Source organism: Pteronotus mesoamericanus, unplaced genomic scaffold (assembly GCF_021234165.1).
Source record: "Pteronotus mesoamericanus isolate MK-2021 breed Mesoamerican mustached bat unplaced genomic scaffold, CSHL_Meso_final contig_269, whole genome shotgun sequence".
Lineage (NCBI taxonomy): Eukaryota > Metazoa > Chordata > Mammalia > Chiroptera > Mormoopidae > Pteronotus > Pteronotus mesoamericanus.
This window is the reverse complement of record NW_026555114.1, coordinates 2,348,597-2,370,740: the sequence shown is the minus strand read 5'-3', so window position 1 is coordinate 2,370,740 and position 22,144 is coordinate 2,348,597. Positions and strand designations below refer to the sequence as shown.

Below are 22,144 nucleotides of genomic sequence, written 5' to 3'. Positions count from 1 at the left end.
TACTTTAAAGCAAAACTCCTTTTCTAATTTATTAGAATTTAGTTGAGTGAGAGAGATGGGAGTGGAGCATAGCATACTCCACATACAGTATTTACATATCTGGGGCAAATATAATCATCTTTTTGCTTCTAATTATTTTAGTATCCCTATTAGTTAATGACAGCATCTATTCCAGAATAGTGGCTTAAGACCTTACAAGTTTTAAAGATAACAAAGTTTCTGCCAAGAGAAACATTACAGTTGTTTTTTTTAATTATTTTTCCCCAAAGGTTTAGCACTAGTTTTAGCAGAATTTGTGATTACTTAAAATAGTCTACTGTTCTGATTCCGAGGGAAACCTTTTTAAACCCTGAGCAAAGAAGAACGTACTTGAGCATAGTTCTTATATCTTGTTTGGTAGTAAGGCTATGTCAGGATATCTTAATCATAATGTTCATCAATAGAATTAGCTTGTATATTGTAGTAGTGATATAGCAGATTTGTATTGTATGTATAGTTATAGAATACACTTTGATTTCTAAAAGATAATTTCTAATTACTTTGTTTTATAGAAGTTGATGAAATAAACTTGTTTTGATTCACTGTTTTCTAAATCTTGTTTTAATTCTTCTTAATTTGATATATTTTAATGCAGTAAAGCTATATTTTTGACAGGTAGCTTGACTCCGTTTAAGGATTGATTCTGAATATTGGAGATGGTACTGGAAAAGGTACCACTCAAAAAAAAAAATAGAGAACTTTTGATATATTTAAAATTTATTTGTTCCTAAACATTTCCTTTTATAGCTTATTTCCTCTTATAATCGTCAATCTTAAAATATTGTCTTACTTTGTTTAGAAGAATTTTTATTGAATAAAGGCATAAAAACACATGCTGCCATAAGCCATGTTAAATTCTCTACAAGTGCGTCTCAGTAACATACTGTTGTCATAGTAAAGGAAGGAGATAAAAATAATTAATAATATAAAAGTAATTTCAGTTTGTTTTGGACTTTACCAAGCTTCCTGTTCATGGCTGTACTTAATTCTTTTCCAGTATGTTCATATTCAGCTTTATATCTGATTGAAACCATCTTGGTAGTGTTACTATATGTGAAAGTTTCTTTTAGAAAAGGAAGATGTTACTCCTGTTCACAGAAGTGTGTGTATACTATATAATTGGGTAGTGCCGAAATGATAACTTGATTTTTTAGTCTGGCATCTCTTGAGAAATCACAATTTTTATATCTATTTTTATCAGTTTTAAATACAGAAGGATGTGTAATATAAATTATTTATTTTTAAATCTATTGTCATTTGATACTTTTGATATTACTGACTACATTTAAGTTCTTTGCATATCCCAATGTCTGTAGAACCATTTAATAAAATAAGAAAAAGTTGTCTTTTAGGTATTGCATTTGGTTTACTCATTTTTAGTTTTAACAGAGCCCTGTGCAGTAGAATTGGTCCTTCTAATGTTACTGCACACTAATTTAACAGCTACCTATGTAAACAGTGTGGCAGCTTTTAATGCTTCTGCTGGAGGACAACTTGCTATGAAAAACAGTGTTTTTCACCTCTATAAAGAATAGTAATGTCTTTCAGCTTGGTGGTGGTGGTTGTGAGTAGTGTTCTTACACTTGAATCCTTTCCAGTCCTAACTCTGCCACTGTGTGACTTTAAAAAATTGTTTCTTTCTACATCATTTCTACACCAAACAAAGTCAGAGAGCATACTCTCCATTTCTTTTTATATGAGGTTATTTTAAGTATTAAATAAGAAAATGCATGTCAGAGTAGACAGAAATACTATCTTGAAAAGATTTATGTTAGTATTTGATAGACAATTCAGCAAACAATCTTTCAGGGCCTAATATGGTGAGGTACAAAGCTACTCTTAAGAAATATTCATTTATGGAACAGAACCGTTCTATCAATTGTAAAACGTATCTCCTATGACAGTTATGTTAGCACTGTGTTGCCATGGTAGAAAGTTTTTATAGGCTTGGGATTTGGGGGTGGGCAATCTGGGGCACATTGAGAATAACAATGACACATATTTGATAGCACATTTAGAAAATCAGTTATTTTTTTGATAGCGTCTGTTTCACCCTTAGTTTATAGGATATAGAGTGCTGGGCATTGGGAAATATAATAATTCATGTCATTCAAATAATTTGTAAGCTAGAAAATACCTTTATGGCTCCCAAATCTTATCTCTTATAATTTATCTTAATACTCAGGACAGATAAGCAGTGACAGCAATAACACTTTCTAACAAATAAAGATGGTTTATTTCAAAGTACAAGATAACTGTGTTATAGAATTATTAATACAAACATAACATCTCAATCCTATGTGACTTCTAGATTTCATATATTTACTTAGCAAATATTTACTGAGCACCTATTATGTGCCAGGCACTGTTCTACACATTTGGGATGATTTAGTGAATGAAGGCAAGATTCCTGGCATATTCTAGTGGGAGTGATAGTCAGCTATAAACATAAGTAAATTATACAGTACTAAAAGATAAGTGGTGTGGAGGGGAAAATGAGCAGGGTAATGGGGAATCAGTGTTGAGGCAGTTGGGCCTATTACAATTTTAAATAAGGTCTCATGGGTAAGGTGATATTTCCACGAAGACTTAACATGAAGTGAGAGAGTTGGTCTGGTAGATAATTGGAGGAAGAATGTTCCAAACAAAAGGAATAGCCAGGAGTGTTTCTGGCCTTTTTGAGGACCATCAAAGAACCCCTTAGAAGCAGAATGAGTGAGAGAGGGAGCAGAATAGTAGAAGATGAAGTTAGGAAAAGAGGAGAAAGGCTTTGGTATAGGATTTTATAAGGACTTTGGTTTTTACGCAGAGTAAAACAGTCATTGCAGGATTTTAAGCGTGATTTGACTAGAAGCGTGGTTGCCACTGTTCTCGCAGCATGAGAGTCAGCTTTGTAAGCCATAGAAAACATGAATTTGGGAGTCTGAAAGTGCCTTAAAAGACCATAAATGTATCATTCTATATTCACACTCACCAAGCACCCTGGTTTTTAAAGATATAAAAGTCCTGATACTTTCCAGGGTTCTAAGGTACAGATCAGCTTGTTGTTCCTCTCTTAGCCTTAGAGTTTAGCTTTCTCTGGTCTGTCATTTTCCACTAGTTCTCTGTGTAGTTTCACTGTTTCCTCTTGTTCTGTCATCCATTGTCATTTTATTGGATATTTTAGGAGTATAGATAAACTACCAGTTTCCATGTGGAACCAGAAGACTAATACAAAACTGATTTTTTCAATGTGATTAGGAAAAAAAACCTCATGTATGTGCACTGAAACTTCACTTACCATTGTAAAACATTTTGCCATAGTTAACAGTCTAATGTTATTTTCATGAGATACAAATCAGGCCTTTAAATTTTTTTAACTTAAAACACATCTATGGCAATAGGAAAAGGATAGACATTTTCATTGTGTAAATGTATAAATGTTCAAATTGTATAAAAGTAGTATTGTCTCACTACATAGCTCACATTTTTAGAGTTCATGTCCTGGAGCAGGTTAAATTTAAGAATTCCTTTACCTGGATGGATATCGTCAGATTAATGTGCTTGAGGACTTGGGAACTGAGTAGATTACCAAAAGACAACATATTTTGGTAAAAAGAAACATAAGGATAGAAGACTTGAGTTTTAGCTCCATTTCTTTATTGGTAAATTTGAGACATCAATAGATCACTTAACCTTTCTATGCTTCAATTTCTTCATTTGTAAAATGAAGGATTACAGAGTAGATCATCCTGAAATAATTATAAGAACTGTAGGATAATGAAGTTGTTTTGGAAATTTTTTGTGCTTTTTATAGAGAATAAGTGTAATTAATTTTCTAATTTTTTTATGCAGGTTAATGGCACAGTGTAAGAAACCGTTAAAAGTTTCTGATGAATTAGTGCAGCGATATCAAATTAAGAATCAGTATCTTTCAGCAATAGCATCCGATGCAGAAAAAGAACCTAAAATTGATCCATATGCATTTGTTGAAGGAGATGAGGAATTTCTTTTTCCTGATAAGAAAGACAGACAAAATAGTGAAAGAGAAGCTGGGAAAAAACAAAAGGTAAGAGAAATCGAAGGACACCAAAGAGTTTCTGATGATTTGTAGCATTGCATATAGTACCACATTTTTTTTTCCTTTTAAAGTAGAATACTTTAACATTTTAACTTAGGAAAACATTTTTTAAAATAGGTAAATCAAGTATACTAAATAAAATCTAAGCATTTGTATGGACTTCAAATTATAGCTGGTATTTCATAATGAAAAGATCTTTTTTGCTGTAAGTTTTTGGATTGGAGGGTAAAGTACATGAACTTTTCTTATATTAAAATCAGAACATTTAGGTAGACAAACTTTTGATATTGAGTTCAAATGTACTGTAAGTAAATTACCAATTTTCAAAAATATCACAGAGTTTATAAAATACATGATATTTTTGAATATGTGAACCAAGAACCTATAGTGTCAGTGATAGTAAAATGTTATATTTGTAAAGTGGGGGAGATAGAAATAGTTATTTGATTAAAAAATTAAATATCAGATATTTGAGGATTTTTAAGCACAAGATAACTCTGCTGTATATGTATTTTGCCTTAAATACAAAGTTTGGAAATTGAAAGCTGTAAAGTAGTGAAAAGAATACAATAATATGTTTAATACAAAATATTTCACTTCAGGAAGTTTTATTTAGCTTACTATGTGCTAGGTACTTGCAATTTTGTCCTTTTGTAAGTATAAAAACAGTAGTAGCTGAGAAGGCTATAGCTATTTATAAAAAGAACATGGACTTTGGAATTTGGCGGATATAGGTTGAAATCCCAGTTCCCACTACATATCAGCCATATTACCTGGGTTATCTTTAGAGTTGTTTTTGTCTGTAAGATGAACATACTACTTACTTTTCATACAGATTAGTTGTGAGAATTAGTGATAATAGCAGAATGCTTGAAACATAGTTACTCAGCAGTTTGTGGATTTTGTTATTGGCAAATTATATATTTCAGCCTAATATGCAATGTTGTTTGCAGGTAGAAGATGGATCATCTAGTGTAACAGTGTTATCACATGAAGAAGATGCTATGTCATTATTTAGTCCCTCTATCAAGCAAGGTAAAACTTTTATTTCTCAGTCGAGATTTTGCATACCAGGCTTGTTACTACAAACTATAGTTGACCCTTAAAGAGTGTGGGCGTTGGGGCACTGACACTCCTGCACAGTCAAAAATCTGCATGTAACTTGACTCCCCAAAAACTTAACTAGTGATAACCTACTGTTGGCTGGAAGCCTTATTGATAACATAAACAGTCAATTAATATATAATTGTATATGTTAATGCATTTTACACTTTATTGTTACAATACAGTAAGCTAGAAGAAAGAAAATGTCATTAAGAAAATCATAAGGAGAGAAAATACACTTATAGTACTGTACTGTATTTATTGTTACCATATGTTTACATTGTCTTTTACAAGATGAAATGTCTGTCAGTACCTACATTAATATTGTCTTATGTGATACAAAACACTGTAGGTATTAGACATATTACTAATACTAGACATCAAAAATGAAAAGATAATGTGAAAAAGAAATTGGTAACTATTTACAGGTGTAACAATTTATGCATTGATAAGCAGCAATATGATTGCTTTATGGTAGCCTAGTATAATTGATATGATAGATTCATGGTAGTAAGGAAATTTCAAAAAAAACTTTCCAATATATTTGCTGAAAAAAATACACGTTTAAGTTGACTTGCATTGTTCATACCTGTGTTGTTCAAGAGTCAACTGTAATCTGATATTGGTAGACTTGACTTTGCATAATTCATATGTTTCATAGAAAGGGATGGATTTCCATGAAATAGGATATCTAAAATGATGGATCATTTTTTATCTTGCACCGGGAGAAATAAGTTCAGGTGATAGAAGTTCTGTTTTGAATTGATAAAACTTCTTTCCTTATTTACAAATAGAAATAATTATCATCTGTAAAATGAAATTGGATGAGATCATTCCCTGAGTTTCCTCTCAGATCTAAAAACTCAATAAATTAGACTTTACTGTAATTTTCTTGTGCTTTTCTCTTCTCTAACCCCCATCCTTAATATTTAGAAGAATTGTTGCTGAGGTCATTAATTTTACAAGTATTTACTGAGCACATGTTATGTGTTGGCACTGTTCTTGTCACTGGGAATACAAGGGCCAAGACTTCACTGTGAAAATGACTGACTTGTACTCCTTGTGAATGGAATAGAGAGACAAAGTGTATTAGTCCTTTTACAAAACCTGTATAACTTGATGGTGGCAGAAGAAGTTATCCTTTGGAATGTTTTATTTAGGGACAAATTTATTATTGTAATAAAAAGACAGGAGGGTCAGCTTTGTGCAACCAGAAATAAGAAAAAAAATCCATCCAAATAAGGAAGAGATGGTCTTTCATGAAATAAATTTAGTGGTTAATGGTTCTAAGTAGATTGATGAATGAAATGTGGGTTCTTTGGCCCACTGACCTCCCCTGGGATATAGGGAATGTATAATTGCCTTCTTGTGCCTGTGGTGTGGCTTTCTCAAAATGTGGACCATCTACCACATTCTGGAGTATCTTTTGAGGTGAAGCTTGAAAATCTTGGTTTTTAAATAGCAACCTGAGTGATTTTTACAGTCTAAAAAGTTCAGAACTACTGCTCTAGTCGGTCTTTATAATTGACATGCAGGGCATTGAAAAATAACTTTTCATCTTTCTGAAAGTGAAAGCTTTTTTAAGTCATTTGACATCCTGAGGATGTTTTGGAAGATTATACACCAAACTGCAAATTGTTTTTAGTTTATTTTATATGGGACTTTAAGAGGAGTTTAATAACTTCCATTTGTATTTGTATTTTTTCTTTAAGGAATCATGTATTTTTTCCCCCCTAAAACTGGAGGAAAAAAAAACCTAAGAGGTAATATTTATTGAGTACTTAAGTGCCTAGCGCTGGGCAAAGTGCTTTAACTACATTTTATCACATTTAATTTTTGCCATTACTGAGGCACAGAGAGGTTAAATAATCAGGGTCATAGTCTTAGTGTGAGAATTGAGATTCAAAATAATTGACTCAGTAGTTGGAACATTTAATCATTGTACTGTGCTTCCTTTACATTTCAGGAAAACAGGAGAATAAAACTGTATTTAATTCTGTTCTAATAGTATTGTTAATATTTATATTTGCTATAATACTCATATAGAGTTACTTAGCTATGTTATGGATTACATTGTCTTTGATGAGGTTCCTGGGGAAGGTATCACCATTTATTTACAACTTTATTTCTATGAAAAAAACCTCTAGATTTTAAACAGATCACAGTTTCTTATTGCATTATACTTTTATCTATTTAAAGTTACATATCTAGCTTGAATAAATAGAATAATAACTTACTTGTTCAGTACTAGAATTTTTTATTTTTTTTCCTGATTGACATACGTAGATGCTCCACGTCCTACTGGTCATGCTCGTCCTCCATCAACCAGCTTAATTTATGACTCAGACCTGGCTGTCTCATATACTGACCTCGATAATCTCTTCAATTCTGATGAAGATGAACTAACAGTGAGTATCCTGTTAATGATTAAGGTTATAAGTTGTTTTCCTTGATTTTTATATGATTTTTTCCAAAAGTGGTATGTGAGTTGAATATTATTTTAGCCCTGAACAGTATGAAGTATTTTAGAATAAAAATCTATTAATTGGTTTCATTTTTTAACCTCATGTTTGAGCAGTGTTGACACAGTGCCTGGCACCTACAAGCTTTGTTTGTTTGTTTTTTTATTTTGTGTGTTCGAAGGACATGTATGATTAAACTTAATGTGAGCCCTGCCATCTATTCTTTTTCTGCAGTTCTTAGGAAGTAGAATTATTTTCCTTATCTTTGATCCTCTAGTTTGAGAAACAACCCTGGATTGACTTGTTTAGAGAATAACTAACATTAAAATTATATGCCTTGTCAATTTATTAAGGAGTACCACTTCTTTAGAATTCATTTGGCATCACAATCATTATAAGACAACTAAATACTATAATAATGAAAGAGGAAGAAAAAGTAACATTTAATCTTTAACACCCATTTGCAGAGAAAGGTGAAGATAAAAGGAATTAAAGCTTAAAATGAGATTCCCTAGAATGTCAAGTCTCTGGCAAATTAATGAATTGGGTGCTGCATTATCATAAAAGGGAATTCCTTTTTCATCTGCATAAAGGTAGCTTGGAAACTTCTATAGTACATTTGGTCTTTCTTGTCCTATATAATATATACTTTTAATCCTCTCATCATATACATGCACTCATATATGCACATTTGGTGTCTTCAGTTAAGTGACACGAGGCAGGTATAGCTATATATGAACTTTATTCTATACCCCATAGTATAATATATTTTAGGGTACCATTTACTGGGTAATATATCCCTGGTACTTTGGTACTTTTATACTTTCTCTCTGCTACCATTCATGTATCAGGTATGGTTCTTCTGAGGTAAAAGGTTGTAATCAGAGATCAGTTAGTATATTTTTGACAGAGTGGCGAATAGGAACCAAGTTATCAGCTCTAAAAGCATTGGCGACAGATCAGAGATAGTGCAACTTGGTTTGTTCAATGTATTAAAATTTACTTTTAGTTAGGGATCCTCTTCTTTGTCATATAAAATCTTTCTGAAGTTTGTGCTTAGTTTTACCTGTTGTAGCACTTTTGCAGGGATAAGGAGATTATTAAACCAGGTAAAAGTGTAAACAAGGAATCAGAGGGATGATTATGTAGGAAACTAATGCCTTTTATTTAAGGGGACAAATGCTTTATGAGTATCTTTTACTAAGAAGCAATTCTGATGTTAATTATGAACCATTCTTATTGCAGGTTTTATTTTTTGTTTTAATAGTTTTTAAGTGGAAGTTATTCTTCTGAGTGTTTTGAAAGATTGGGTTATTTTCTTTGGAGGAACTTTTGCTCTGTTACCAAATAAATAAACTAATCTGGGCTCATTGATTGCCTAAAATGCGTTATGTCTTCACATTGTATCTAGTATACGTTTGGCTCTAGCACAAATTCAAAATATTACTTTTCATGAGTGTGCTCTACTTCTAAGTTACATATGAATAATTACTATCTTGAGATCATTTTGGATGTAAAACTTGAGATAAATATAAATATATAGGTTTTTTTTTATTAATAGCCTGGATCTAAAAAACTGGCGAATGGATCAGATGATAAATCCAACTGCAAGGAATCAAAGGCAGGAAATCTGGACCCGTTATCTTGCATAAGTAAGCTTCCCAGATCTGTGCCACAGATAAATCTGCAAACTTTTAATCTCAACAAAGTTCCCCACACCTTTGTTTTAAAAAGATTAACTTCTTTTTAGTCTTATGTTAAAATGTGTTTTATTAAATATAGGCACTGCCGATCTTCATAAAATGTATCCTACACCACCATCATTGGAACAACATATAATGGGATTTTCCCCAATGAACATGAATAATAAAGAATATGGTAGTATGGATACAACACCTGGAGGAACTGTTCTAGAAGGAAATAGTTCTAGTATAGGAGCACAGTTCAAAATTGAGGTTGATGAAGGATTTTGTAGCCCGAAACCTTCCGAAATTAAAGTAAGTATTTTATTTCTCTACAAAAATAATTTACATCCAATATGCCATATATAATTAGTTTTTTAGCTATATTAAAAAACCATTTCATATTGCCATTTGCCACAGCATGGATGGGTCTTAAGCGTATTGTGCTAAGTGAAATAAGTCAGACGGAAAAGGACAAAAACCATATGATTTCTACTCATGTGGAATATAGAACAAAAGGTATAGGAACTAAGAAAACAAACTCATAGATACAACAGAATGGTGGTTACCAGAGCGGAAGGGGTGTTGGAGGAGGGCAAATTGGGTAAAGAGGGTCAAATATATGATAAAGGAAGGAAAATAGACTTTGGTTGGTAAACACGCAGTAGAGTATACAGATACTGAATTATAATGTTATACATAAGAAATGTATATAATGTTATTAACCAGTGTTACTTCCCTAAATATAACTTTAAAAATTATTTGATTCTAGTTTTGTAGTTAACAAATTTGAAGACAGAATTGTGACACTGTTAAGAATGTACATAAGAATAGAATTATATTTACATTTTATTACTTGTTTTAAAAAAGGGAAAAAATGGCTAGAATTGGTTTGCTTTTTTTCTCCCTGGAAGATAAGGTTCTGAATGTCACTGTCTTTATATTGTAGGATTTTTCTTATGTCTACAAGCCTGAAAACTGTCAAGTTCTAGTGGGATGTTCCATGTTCGCACCTCTAAAAACTCTACCAAGCCAATGTCTGCCTCCTATCAAATTGCCAGAAGAGTGTATTTACCGTCAGAGTTGGACTGTTGGAAAATTGGAATTGCTTCCTTCAGGGCCAGCAATACCATTCATCAAAGATGGGTATGATATACATTTATATACTTGGTATAGTATGAATGCTTATATAGCTTTAATTTTTTTCATAGAAGTACCTGGTTTGCTGGTACCTGGTACTGGTTTTTGAAAAGTCTAAAAATTATTTTCTGATTAATAGATTATCATGGTATTAGTTGGGTATGGATAAACTTTTGGGAACTTAAGACTGTTGTTATGTTTTGATTCTTTGTCTTCAAAGCTCCTTTTATTTTGGTCTAAAATTGTAAATCACTCCCATTTGTACATTTGTCATAGTTCACACTTGAAATTTAAAATCTGTGAAATTGAGATATCTTTTAACTGGTAGCATCTTAAAATTATCATTATCCCTTTTTACACAGACATCTCTAAAATCAGGATTTTGTATTTTTTTATAATCAGTGGCATCTTAGAATGAAATATGTGTATTTGTAGTATAAGAAATAATAGGTCACCCCAGCCTTTATGGTTCAGTTGGTTGGGCAAACTGAAAGGTCACTGGTTCAACTCCTGGTTGGGGCACATGCCTGGGTTGTGGCTTTAGTCCCAGGTCAGGGCATGTGTGGAAGGCAACCAATGAACCAATAGATATTTTTCTCTCACATCAATGTTTCTCTCCTTATTTTTCTTCCTTCTTTCTCCTCTCCCTAAAATCAAAATGAAATAAAATTAGAAGTGTATAGGTAATGTGGATGTCTAGGTGTGGATAATTATATACAGATTTTATTTATAAGTTTGGAACTAGTTGGTTGGTCCTCCGCCCAGTAATCTCCTAGAGTGAATGTATTAACCAGAAATACATTTTAATTGTACTTGGAATTTTTGCACTAATTGTGCTTTAATCATTTTCAGTGTTACTGAAAAACATTTAGGATATTTTTAGTTGAATTTCACATTACTAATACATTCCTTTATGCATGTGTTTGATTTTGTTTTACCCTGGTGATGCTAGTGACGGAAGTACAATGGATCAAGAATATGGCCCTGCTTATACACCTCAAACTCATACTTCTTTTGGGATGCCTCCTAGCAGCGCACCTCCTAGTAACGGTGGAGCAGGAATTCTTCCTTCTCCATCTACTCCTAGGTTTCCAACTCCAAGGACTCCAAGGACTCCAAGGACTCCTCGTGGAGCTGGTGGACCTGCTAGTGCTCAAGGTTCAGTCAAATATGAAAATTCAGACTTGTATTCACCAGCTTCCACCCCATCCACATGCAGACCCCTTAATTCTGTTGAACCTGCAACTGTTCCTTCTATCCCTGAAGCACACAGTCTGTATGTAAACCTCATTCTTTCAGAATCAGTTATGAATTTGTTTAAAGACTGTAACTTTGATAGTTGCTGTATCTGTGTCTGCAACATGAATATCAAAGGTGCCGATGTTGGAGTTTACATTCCAGATCCAACACAGGAAGCACAGTATAGGTGTACCTGTGGCTTCAGTGCTGTCATGAACAGAAAATTTGGAAACAATTCAGGATTGTTTCTTGAAGATGAACTAGATATCATAGGACGCAACACAGAATGTGGCAAAGAAGCAGAAAAACGTTTTGAAGCTCTCAGGGCTACTTCTGCTGAACATGTCAATGGAGGACTAAAGGAATCTGAAAAATTGCCTGATGAGTTGATATTATTGCTACAAGATCAATGCACTAATTTATTTTCACCCTTTGGAGCAGCAGACCAAGATCCTTTTCCCAAAATTGGTGTAATTAGCAACTGGGTACGTGTTGAAGAGCGGGACTGTTGCAATGACTGCTACCTTGCATTAGAACATGGGCGTCAGTTCATGGATAACATGTCAGGAGGGAAGGTTGATGAAGCGCTTGTGAGAAGTTCATGCTTACACCCCTGGTCCAAAAGAAATGGTAAGTACGCTAATGGAATAATTTTTCTCTTTATTTTCCTTTAGCTGTATGGCTTTGCTTTTCTTTCTTAGGAAAAAGAATTAAAGGTAATTTCCCATATAGCTAATAGAGACACTTAAATTTGGGCTTAAAACTCCTTTAAGAAAGACATTTTTAAAGGGAGAATTGCCTACCAGTTTAGTTTCATTTCACCAATAAAAGTATGGTTATTGTAAATCTGTAATTATGTCCTTATGTAAAAGTATAAAAGGTACTTTGTGTGTGTTAATTAGCAGAAAGGTGCTAGATGTCTGTGTTAATTCAACATTCTTTTACTCATTAAATGTTTATCGTGCACCTAGTATGTGCTAGGCATTGTTCTTTTATAAAGTAGTGTTGAACAAAGGAAACACATGCGGTCTGTCCAGAAAGTATCCAGCCATGTACTGTGAGAAAGACATTTATTGAAGAAGATACAAGAAACATTGTGCATAGGACAATGAAACCTCCGTCCCCTGCAAAGTAGGCAACTTTGGACTTCACACAGTTCTCCCAATTGCCCTCAGCTGCCCTGTCATATTTTCCTGAATCTCATCGAAGATCTGAAATCTCTTCCCTTTTAAAGGTGATTTTAGTTTTCAGAAAGGCCAAAAAGTTACAGGGCGCCACATCTGGGTCCTGGGGGGCTGAGTCACCTGGATAATTTGCTGTTTTGCCAAAAAACTCAGCACAAGACAGGATGCATGAGCAGGCGTGTTGTCATGATGAAGCTGCCAATCACCAGTTGCCCACAGCTGCGACCTTCTGGATCATCCAAACAGTTTCCACATAGGAATGTTCAAGCTTAGTGCAAAATTTGATGCAGATTCATTGCTCTACTTGCTCATTTTGAATGCGACGGCCACCCAGTACACATGCTCACTCAGTGGTGGTGGCTACTGCCCCCATTGACTAGTACAGTGAAGTCATTGTTCACACTTGCACATTCCAGTCCACTCTCCTTGGCTGCCAGGTTACATCGATGTTGCACAAACTGTTCTTGTTATATTAACAGTGGTTGGACTTTTTTCTGGACAGACCACTAATTCCTGCCCTTCTGAGCCTACAACTTAGTAGAGAAGACAAAATAAGTAATTATATAATATTAGATAGTGACAAGTGCTTTAAAGAAAAAGCAGGTAAAGGACTAGGAAAAGACAAGAGTGCCCTGGCTGGTGTGGCTCAGTTGGTGGGAGCATTGTCCCATAGACCAAAAGGTTGCAGGTTTAATTTCCAGTTAGGACACATACCCAGATTGCAGGTTTGATCCCGGTGGGGTGCGACGGAGTGCATATGAGAAGGTGAGCAGTCAGTGTTTCTTTCTCCCTCTGTCTCTCTCTCTCCTCTTTCCTCTCTCCTCTCTCTCTCTGCCCTGCCCCACTTCTTCTCTTTAAAAACAAAAACAGAGTGTGACATTTTAGATGTATGGATAGACAAGATAATCCTGAGATACAGCTTTTGAGCAAAGACCTACATCAAGAAGGGGAATGTAAGCTATGTAGCAGACCAAGAGAAGAGTGTTTCAGGCAGTGCGAAGACCCTGAGGGACAGTAAGGAGGCGGTGTTGCTAAAATGAATTGTGTGATGGGGAGACTGGTAGGAGTTGAAGAGTTGGCCAGGCACCAGAGTCATGTTTTGGGCTTTTATAGTTTATTCTAGCAGTGATGCGACGCTATAGGACAGTTTTGAGCAGAGAAGTGATATGACCCTTTTTCTGTTTTCTGTTGTGTTGCGTGGGTGGTGAAAGTGAGAGTAGAAGCAGATCAGTTAGGAGGCAATTGCAGTAGTCCAGGTGAAAGATGGTGGTAGCTTAGACTAGACTGTAAGCAAAAGAGATGTAAATAGTAGGTTCTAGGTATATTTAAGAAATGGAATCTGTAGAATTTGCTGATACGTGTAAGAAAATACGAGGCATCGAGAATAGCTTGAGCCCTGGCAGGTGCAGGTCAGTGGTTTGGCCGTTGTCTCGGAGGCTGAAAGGTTGCAGTTCAATTCCTGGGCACATGCCTAAGTTGCAGGCCAGGTCCCCAGTTGGGGGTCTGTATGAGAGGCAACCGATCAATGTTTCCCTTGCACATTGATGTTTATCTCCCTCTCTCCTTCCCTTCCCCGCTCTCTAAAAATAAAAAATATTTTTAAAAGATTCTCACCTGAGTATATTTTTATTGATTTGGGAGTGGGGAGAGAAACTTAGTATGAAAGAAAAACATAGATCAGTTGCCTCCCATATGAACCCCAACTGGGAATCAAACCCGCAACCTAGGTATGTGCCTTCCACCAGGGATGGCACCTTTTGGTGTATGGGACAACACTCAAACCACCTGATCCACCCTGCCAGGACCTCTGCCCATTTTTAATGTTTGTTTGTATTTTTGTTGTTGGCATGTATGAATTCTCTATATATTTTGGGTGTTAACTCCTTATCAGATATATTATTTACAAATACCTTTTCCCTTTAGGTATGTTTATATTCTTTTTTTGTTGATGAGCTCGTTTTTGCTGTGCTGAAGCTTTAGTTTGTTGTAGCCCCATTTGTTTGTTTTTGCTTTTGTTTCTCTTGCTGTTGGAGTCAAACTGACAAAACATCGCTAACATTGATGTCAAAGAGCTTACTGCCTATGTTTTCTTCAATATATTTTAATGGTAACAGGTCTTACATTGAAGTTTTTAATCCATTTGTGTATGGTTTAAGATAATAGACTAACTTCATTCTTTTGTATGTGACAGTTTTCCCAATACCATTTATTGAAGAAGCTTACTTTTCTGCATTATATGTTTTTGCCTCCTTCGTCCATAAATTAGTTGTCTAGATGTGTCAGTTTATTCCTGGGCTCTTGACTCTGTACCATTGATCCGTGTATCTGTTTTCCTGTTGATAGCATACTGTTTTGGTTTCTATAGCATTGTAGTATAGGTTGAAATCAGGAGTGTGATGCGCTCAGCCTCTGTGCCCCACCCGCCCCCCCACCGCCGCCTGATTGCATTGGCTATTTGGGGTCTTTGGTGCAAATTTTAGTATTTTTGTTGTTGTTGTTCTGTTTTTGTTGAAAATGCTGTTGGGATTTGGGTAGGTATTACTTGTTATCTATAGATAGTTTCAGGTATTATGGACATTTTAACAATGTTAGTTCTTCCAATCCATGAGCATGAAATATATTTCCATTTTTTGTGTGTCTTCAATAACTTTCAACAATGTTTTATCCTTTAAATGTACAGGTCTTTCACCTTATTGGTTAAATTTATTCCTACTTTTATTGTTTTTGTTGCAATTGTATATAGGATTTTATTGTTTTTGTTGCAGTTGTATATAGGATTGTTATAATTTCTCATTGTTTTTGTTGGAATTGTATATAGGATTGTTTTAATTTCTCATTCTGATTTTTTGTTGGTAGAGTATAGAACTGCAGCAGGTTTTGTGTATTGGTTTTTGTACCTTGCAGCTTTACTTATTTCTAATAGTTTTTTGGTGGAGTTTTTAGGGTTTCTATATATAAAATATGTCAAGATGTTTAATCTTCTCTACCTGTATTTATGTTATCTTAAAATTTTATTTCTTTGTGTTAGCAAGAACAATTCTTATTTACTGTTCTTTTAATGATTGTAGATGTGAGTATGCAGTGCTCACAGGATATACTTCGAATGCTCCTATCTCTTCAGCCAGTCCTTCAGGATGCTATTCAGAAAAAAAGAACAGTAAGGCCTTGGGGGGTTCAAGGCCCTCTCACTTGGCAGCAGTTTCATAAAATGGCTGGCCGAGGCTCTTACGGTAAGTCATATAGTGAGTAATTTTATATCAGTCTTCAGTTTCTTTCTATGCCCAAGTTAAATAAGCACACTTGTTTTCTTTAAATATTTTTGTGGCATAAACTTGACTTAAGGCAGTGTGGTCAATCCTAGCCTTTCTTTCAACATTGTCAGTATTCAGTTTACTGGATTCTCCACTCCACTTCAGAGAATAGCTACATTAGATCTGTTTTTACATATTAGACTGACCAGTAAGACTTTTTTGTGTAGAAAGAATTGTACGGCGAAAATTTTTTTACAAAACTGAACACCACTTTTGTTGTAGATCATCATTTTACAAAATTGAAGGAAAAAGTGGGTAAAAAGGAGCAGGTAATACTAGTGATAAAAGTTCTCAGGTCCTGGCTGGTGAGGCTCAGTGGAGTGAATGCCAGCCTGTGAACTGAATGGTTGCCCGTTCGATTCCTGGTCAGGGCACATGCCTGGGTCGTGGGCCAGGTCCCTGGTTGGGGGCATGTGAGAGGCAACTGATTGATGTTTCCCTCACACATCCATGTTTCTCTTCCTTTCTTTCTCCCTCCCTCCTCCTCTCTCTACAAGTAAATAAATAAAATCTTTTTTAAAAAAGTTCTCAAGATCTCATTTAAAAAGGCAGAAATTTGTTAATTCTGACAAGAATAGCAAATGAATACTCTCAATATGGTATCACAGTAGATTTATAGTCAACTATAATAGAAGAAAACATTAAAAAATGTTTAACTGTTGCAGATTGACTCTGAAAGGTGAGATATAATTGGGGCTTTTAAAATATATCTGGAATAATCATTCTTAATATTGAAATCTCTGATTTTTGTGCATGGTTTTAGAATGTATTATGTACAGAAGTAGTAGATTTGCTCATATTTTCCTTTTTTTCCTTTTATTAATGGCTAAATACTTTTTATCTCATACAGAATTTGGCATTCAGTGAAAAATGCAGGTTCATTATAGTAATTTTACATTCTTTTTACAACCAAAATAGTAGACACACACACAACACATACACATACAGTTTTTACTGGTAAGTACATATAGAGAGGTCTTTTATTTTTAATGGCTGCATGTATTCCATTGTTCTCTACACATGATATTTTTATCAGTCTGCTGTTTATGGACACATACCTTGTATCCATCATTATCATTACAACTATTTTTCTATAATTCAAACATCCCTGGCTTAAAGCACATGTGAATTTTTTTAATGTTGCCAAATTATTCTTTATAATATTAATATAAATCCCCGCTAATAAAATGCCTCTTCCTCAAACCCCTTACCGGTAGGGCGCTGAGTAAATGGGTGAAAATGGTTGTTTCATTATAGTTTGATAGGTAGAATAGTATAGTCTGTGAGGAAAGATTTTCTGGTTTCTAATTCCACTTCTGCCACTCTTGGTATGATAACGGGAGAAGTTGCTTAACTTTTCCATTCCTGCTTTTTCATCTCTAAAATGATATTAATAGTAGTATCTGACTTACATGGTTTTTGTGAGGATTAAATGAGTTATAAATAAAGATCGTTGAATAGTAGTACCTGGTACATAGTAAATGTTAGTTTGGTATTATTTTTAATTGCTTTGTTATGAGATCGAGCATCTTTTTATGTGTAAGAGATATTTCTATTTTTGTGAACTTTGTTCATATCCTTTAACCATTTTTCTATTAGGTTTTTGGTCATAGTCTAATGGATTTATAGGTCCTTTTACATGGTAAGGATATTAAACCTTTTTTTCGTATACATTGCAGATCACTCTTCCAATTTGTTGTTAATCTTTTGGCTTTGTTTTATTGGGTTTTTTTTTTGGGGGGGGGGTACCAAAATTTAAAGTTTATGTAGTTTTAAATGGATAGGTTTTATGCTATGCTTAAAAAGGCTTTCCCCAGTCCAAATTTATTAAAAAATAAAACTCCCCTCCCATGTGTTCTTTTAAACCTCTAAGTTTTTTCATTCAAATTAGGGATTTTTGCATTTAAAGAAAGGTGTAAGTCAAATGTTTTTTAAAGAACATTTAGCAGATTCCTAACTGGAAAAGTCTCAATCACTGGCCTTATGTATATTTGTCTTTAATAAAATATTTTTAGTACTAATAATGACTTTAGTAACTTTTGACATTTAAATAAAAAGTCATGTACTTCATTTAAATGTTTTCTTAAAATATGTCTTTATTATTTAGGAACTGATGAATCTCCAGAACCACTGCCAATCCCCACATTTTTGTTGAGTTATGATTATGATTTTCTGGTGCTTTCTCCATTTGCTCTCCCTTATTGGGAGAGACTTATGCTGGAACCCTATGGATCTCAAAGAGATATAGCCTATGTTGTACTGTGTCCAGAAAATGAAGCCTTGTTAAATGGAGCCAAAAGCTTTTTTAGAGATCTTACTGCAATATATGAGGTAGGTGTTTAAAAAAGGGTAACATTTCAAAACTACCTTATTTTTCTGTTTGCATATATATTATACGGGGCAATTCAGTTGATTGGGACAGAATAATAATGATGTCCCAAGTTGATGTCAAGTTCTTTGATGTCAGGTGTTTACTTCTTATACTAGCCAGTTGCATTCTTTACAGCATTTGAGCCAGACCCTTTGTTAGATGTATGTGCCATGGGTCATGGTGGAAAATGCCATTTTGGGGGCAGGGAGGATTGAGAGCATACATGTGTCATGTAAGGTTTTTTTTTTTGTTTTTTTTTCCCCCCTAAAATAAAGGGTAGCATTGTTAAATAGCTAAGGAAATTACATTTAGAAAAATCCTGGTGTTCATTCTCCAGCACCTCAGGTACTAACACTAGGCCTAACTTTCCTCGTATGTAAAATAAGGCTATGCTAGCTCTCTGTAAGATCTACTTCTTTTCTGAAATTCTTGACTAATCTTTTAAGTTACAATTCTCATGTTATATCCATCATTGAGTGATAACAAATTTAAAGTGCTGTGGGATATAAAGTATTCATTATACCTTCTTTTTCCAATATAAATGCTTGGAAATCCAGTCTTTAAAATTTAATTTTTCACAATCTGAATTGTTAATTTGTGCTGGTTAAACTGCTTATAAATGTTCCACTTAATTACAAGATTATCTGTAGTGGGTTTTGTAGAAATAAGTATTTCCCAAAGACTGTTGTTTGGAACACTAGTCCTGCAAAATCTTCCCAGAAAAAAGTTCTGTAGTTAACTAGGTTTGAGGAAGCATTGTGTATTTGCCAGCATTGTATTATATTACCTTATAGAGATTCACTACTCATATTAGATTTTTAGAGCCTTTGAAAGTTTTATAGGAAAGAAGTCTGGTCTAAATTTTCTTAATCCAGTGTGGCAAACTTATTTGCTGGTGGGCTTCTTAAAACAAACATCAGAAGCCCACTGAATTGGAGGGAGAGCTGGCAAATACATAGTGTATTTATATTATCAGTTTTTGTTTTGCTTAAGAATATATGTATTTATGTACATGACTTGGGATAGATGAACAGCCTAGAATGACTGCATTTTTATGCTCACTTATTGTTGTATTCTTAAGTTTTCATTATTCAAATCACATGGTTCTAGTGCCATTATTATTACCTAGGTGTTTTATTTCATTGGAGATACTTTAATTTTAAAAGAAGTTTAATGGCTTTCTAAGGTAAAGAGGGAAAAGACCTGTGATACCATTTCACCCTTGATGTTTTTATCCCAGATGTTAGTTATGAGTGATATAGTTTATTTTAAACATCTTAAATGCTTTTTTTTTTTATAATGTGCACTCAACTACTAATTTCACTAATTCTGCTTTGTATGTGTATATTTGTAGTCCTGTCGATTAGGTCAACATAGGCCTGTTTCTCGACTGTTGACAGATGGGATCATGAGAGTTGGATCTACTGCATCAAAGAAACTATCAGAAAAGTTGGTAGCAGAATGGTTTTCCCAGGCAGCTGATGGTAACAATGAAGCATTTTCTAAACTCAAGCTTTATGCACAAGTCTGCAGATACGACCTAGGTATTAAATTTGCATTTATTACATAAGGCCAGCGTTAGCAAAGTATGGCCCAGTCCACCAGCTGTTTTTTGTAAATAAAATTTTATTGGAACACAGCTATGCTCATTTATATTGTCTATGGCTGCTTTTGTGCTACAAGATCAGGCCTGAGTAGTTGTGACAGAGACTGTGACCCATAAAGCCTAAATTGTTACTTTATAGAAACCTTTGTACTTTATAGACCCTTTATAGAAAAAGTTTGCTGATCACTGCTGATCATCAGGCAGAAGGAAATTGTGGATTATAAACAAATTTCTGTTGTTTCTGTAGGATCTGATGAATCTGTGTTTTTACCTAAGTTTATTAAGATTCTTGATTTGTTAATGGTTTAGAGATAAAATAACTTGTAGTTACCTCTACAACTTGAAACAGTTCTTTGTCGGAACTAAGAAAATGACAGCTATTTAAGAGTTGTTTTTAACACTCTTGAATTAAATATCAGGGACTTAACTTTAGACTTAATCCAAAGAGACGCAGACCCAAAATATTGAATCTCATTATGTATTCCTCTAATTTGAACCTCATGATAGCATTTCTTTTTAAACAGGGTCCAGCGAAAGTAACTCCTGCTTGGGTGTGGTTGGCTGGGTAATAATATTAGTGTAAAAATTTATAGTTTTAATTTGAACAGTTTCACCTAAAATGTCATGATGTGCTTGAATGTGATATTGTTATGTTACAGAATTACATGCTTATGATTTTGTAATAAAAGATTTTGTCATTAAAAAGGGTTGTTATTTGTGCTGGACCCTGTATTTAATCAGGTCCCAGTGTAGTCAGTATTTATTTAACTTGTGATTTAGGAACCCTTTGAATGGTTTGATAAGAATTTGCTAGATACTGTTATTTACATTTAATTAGTTATACCTGGGAAATAGAATTGTATTATACTTTTTTAAAAAACATTTATTTTGCGTGAAAATACTGGTTTATCTTTTTAATTCCATTTAAAATTTGTTTCTTCAGCTTCTAGCAAAAGAGAAAACTAGTATGTGCTACATTCTTAGCCAGCAACTTAGAAAGGGTAATTACCAAAAAAGCATCAACTAGATACTATTATTCACCTAGTTGAGTAAATGAAGAACCAATCAGTAAAATAAAGAATTAAATACACTACCTGTTTTTATTATCTTTAGGTCCTTATCTTGCTTCCCAGCCATTGGACAACTCTCTACTTTCCCAGCCAAATTTTGTTGCCCCTACAAGTCAGTCTTTGATTACTCCACCTCCGATGACAAATACTGGAAATGCTAATACTCCATCTGCCACCCTAGCATCTTCAGCAAGCAGTACTATGACAGTTACTTCAGGTGTTACCATGTCTTCTTCAGTTGCCACAGCTAATTCAACTTTGACCACAACTTCAACTTCATCTTCATCATCCTCCAACTTGAATAGTGGAGTATCATCAAATAAACTACCTTCATTTCCACCCTTTGGCAGTATGAACAGTAGTGCTGCAGGATCCATGTCTACACAAACGAGTACAGTTCAGAATGGCCAGCTAGGAGGGCAACAGTCATCAGCTCTACAAACAGCTGGGATTTCTGGCGAGTCATCTTCTCTTCCCTCTCAGCCACATCCTGATGTATCTGAAAGGTACTTTTATATATACTAATTTTGCAGAAATGGAAATGCTCTTTTTGTCTGAATAAGAAAGTCATTGTGAATGAACAAAAAAAGCTTCTTGGTTTTATCATTGAGATTTTGTCTTTATAGTGTTCAGTATCTTACTTGCAAATTTATAACGAAGACTCTTCATTAAGTCTTTGTCACAGAATCCTAGAATCTCAGGCTGGGAATTAAGATCTTGAAAACTATTCAGTCCAACTACCCTGTGATGTTGGAACCTGTTCTGTGACATAACTGTCAAGTAGATTTGCCTATGTGAATCACTTCAGTGATTTAGAAAGTCATAACTGAACTAGCCTGTTCAGAGGCTTAGAGTCATACCAAGATTTAAATCTCA

At 34.2% G+C, this 22,144-nt stretch overlaps 1 protein-coding gene across 1 annotated transcript in view; it reads left to right on the top strand.

The window, feature by feature from the left end:
* MED13 (mediator complex subunit 13) overlaps window positions 1-22,144 on the top strand; it is a 99,042-nt gene that overhangs the window by 56,637 nt on the left and 20,261 nt on the right. Inside the window, exons 10-20 of the mRNA XM_054574856.1 lie at window positions 3,874-4,087; window positions 5,053-5,134; window positions 7,490-7,611; window positions 9,227-9,317; window positions 9,448-9,662; window positions 10,297-10,493; window positions 11,440-12,356; window positions 15,979-16,140; window positions 18,329-18,552; window positions 19,947-20,136; window positions 21,312-21,774. Of these exons, the coding sequence (XP_054430831.1) occupies window positions 3,874-4,087; window positions 5,053-5,134; window positions 7,490-7,611; window positions 9,227-9,317; window positions 9,448-9,662; window positions 10,297-10,493; window positions 11,440-12,356; window positions 15,979-16,140; window positions 18,329-18,552; window positions 19,947-20,136; window positions 21,312-21,774 (2,877 nt within the window). The remainder of the gene's footprint in view (window positions 1-3,873; window positions 4,088-5,052; window positions 5,135-7,489; window positions 7,612-9,226; window positions 9,318-9,447; window positions 9,663-10,296; window positions 10,494-11,439; window positions 12,357-15,978; window positions 16,141-18,328; window positions 18,553-19,946; window positions 20,137-21,311; window positions 21,775-22,144) is intronic.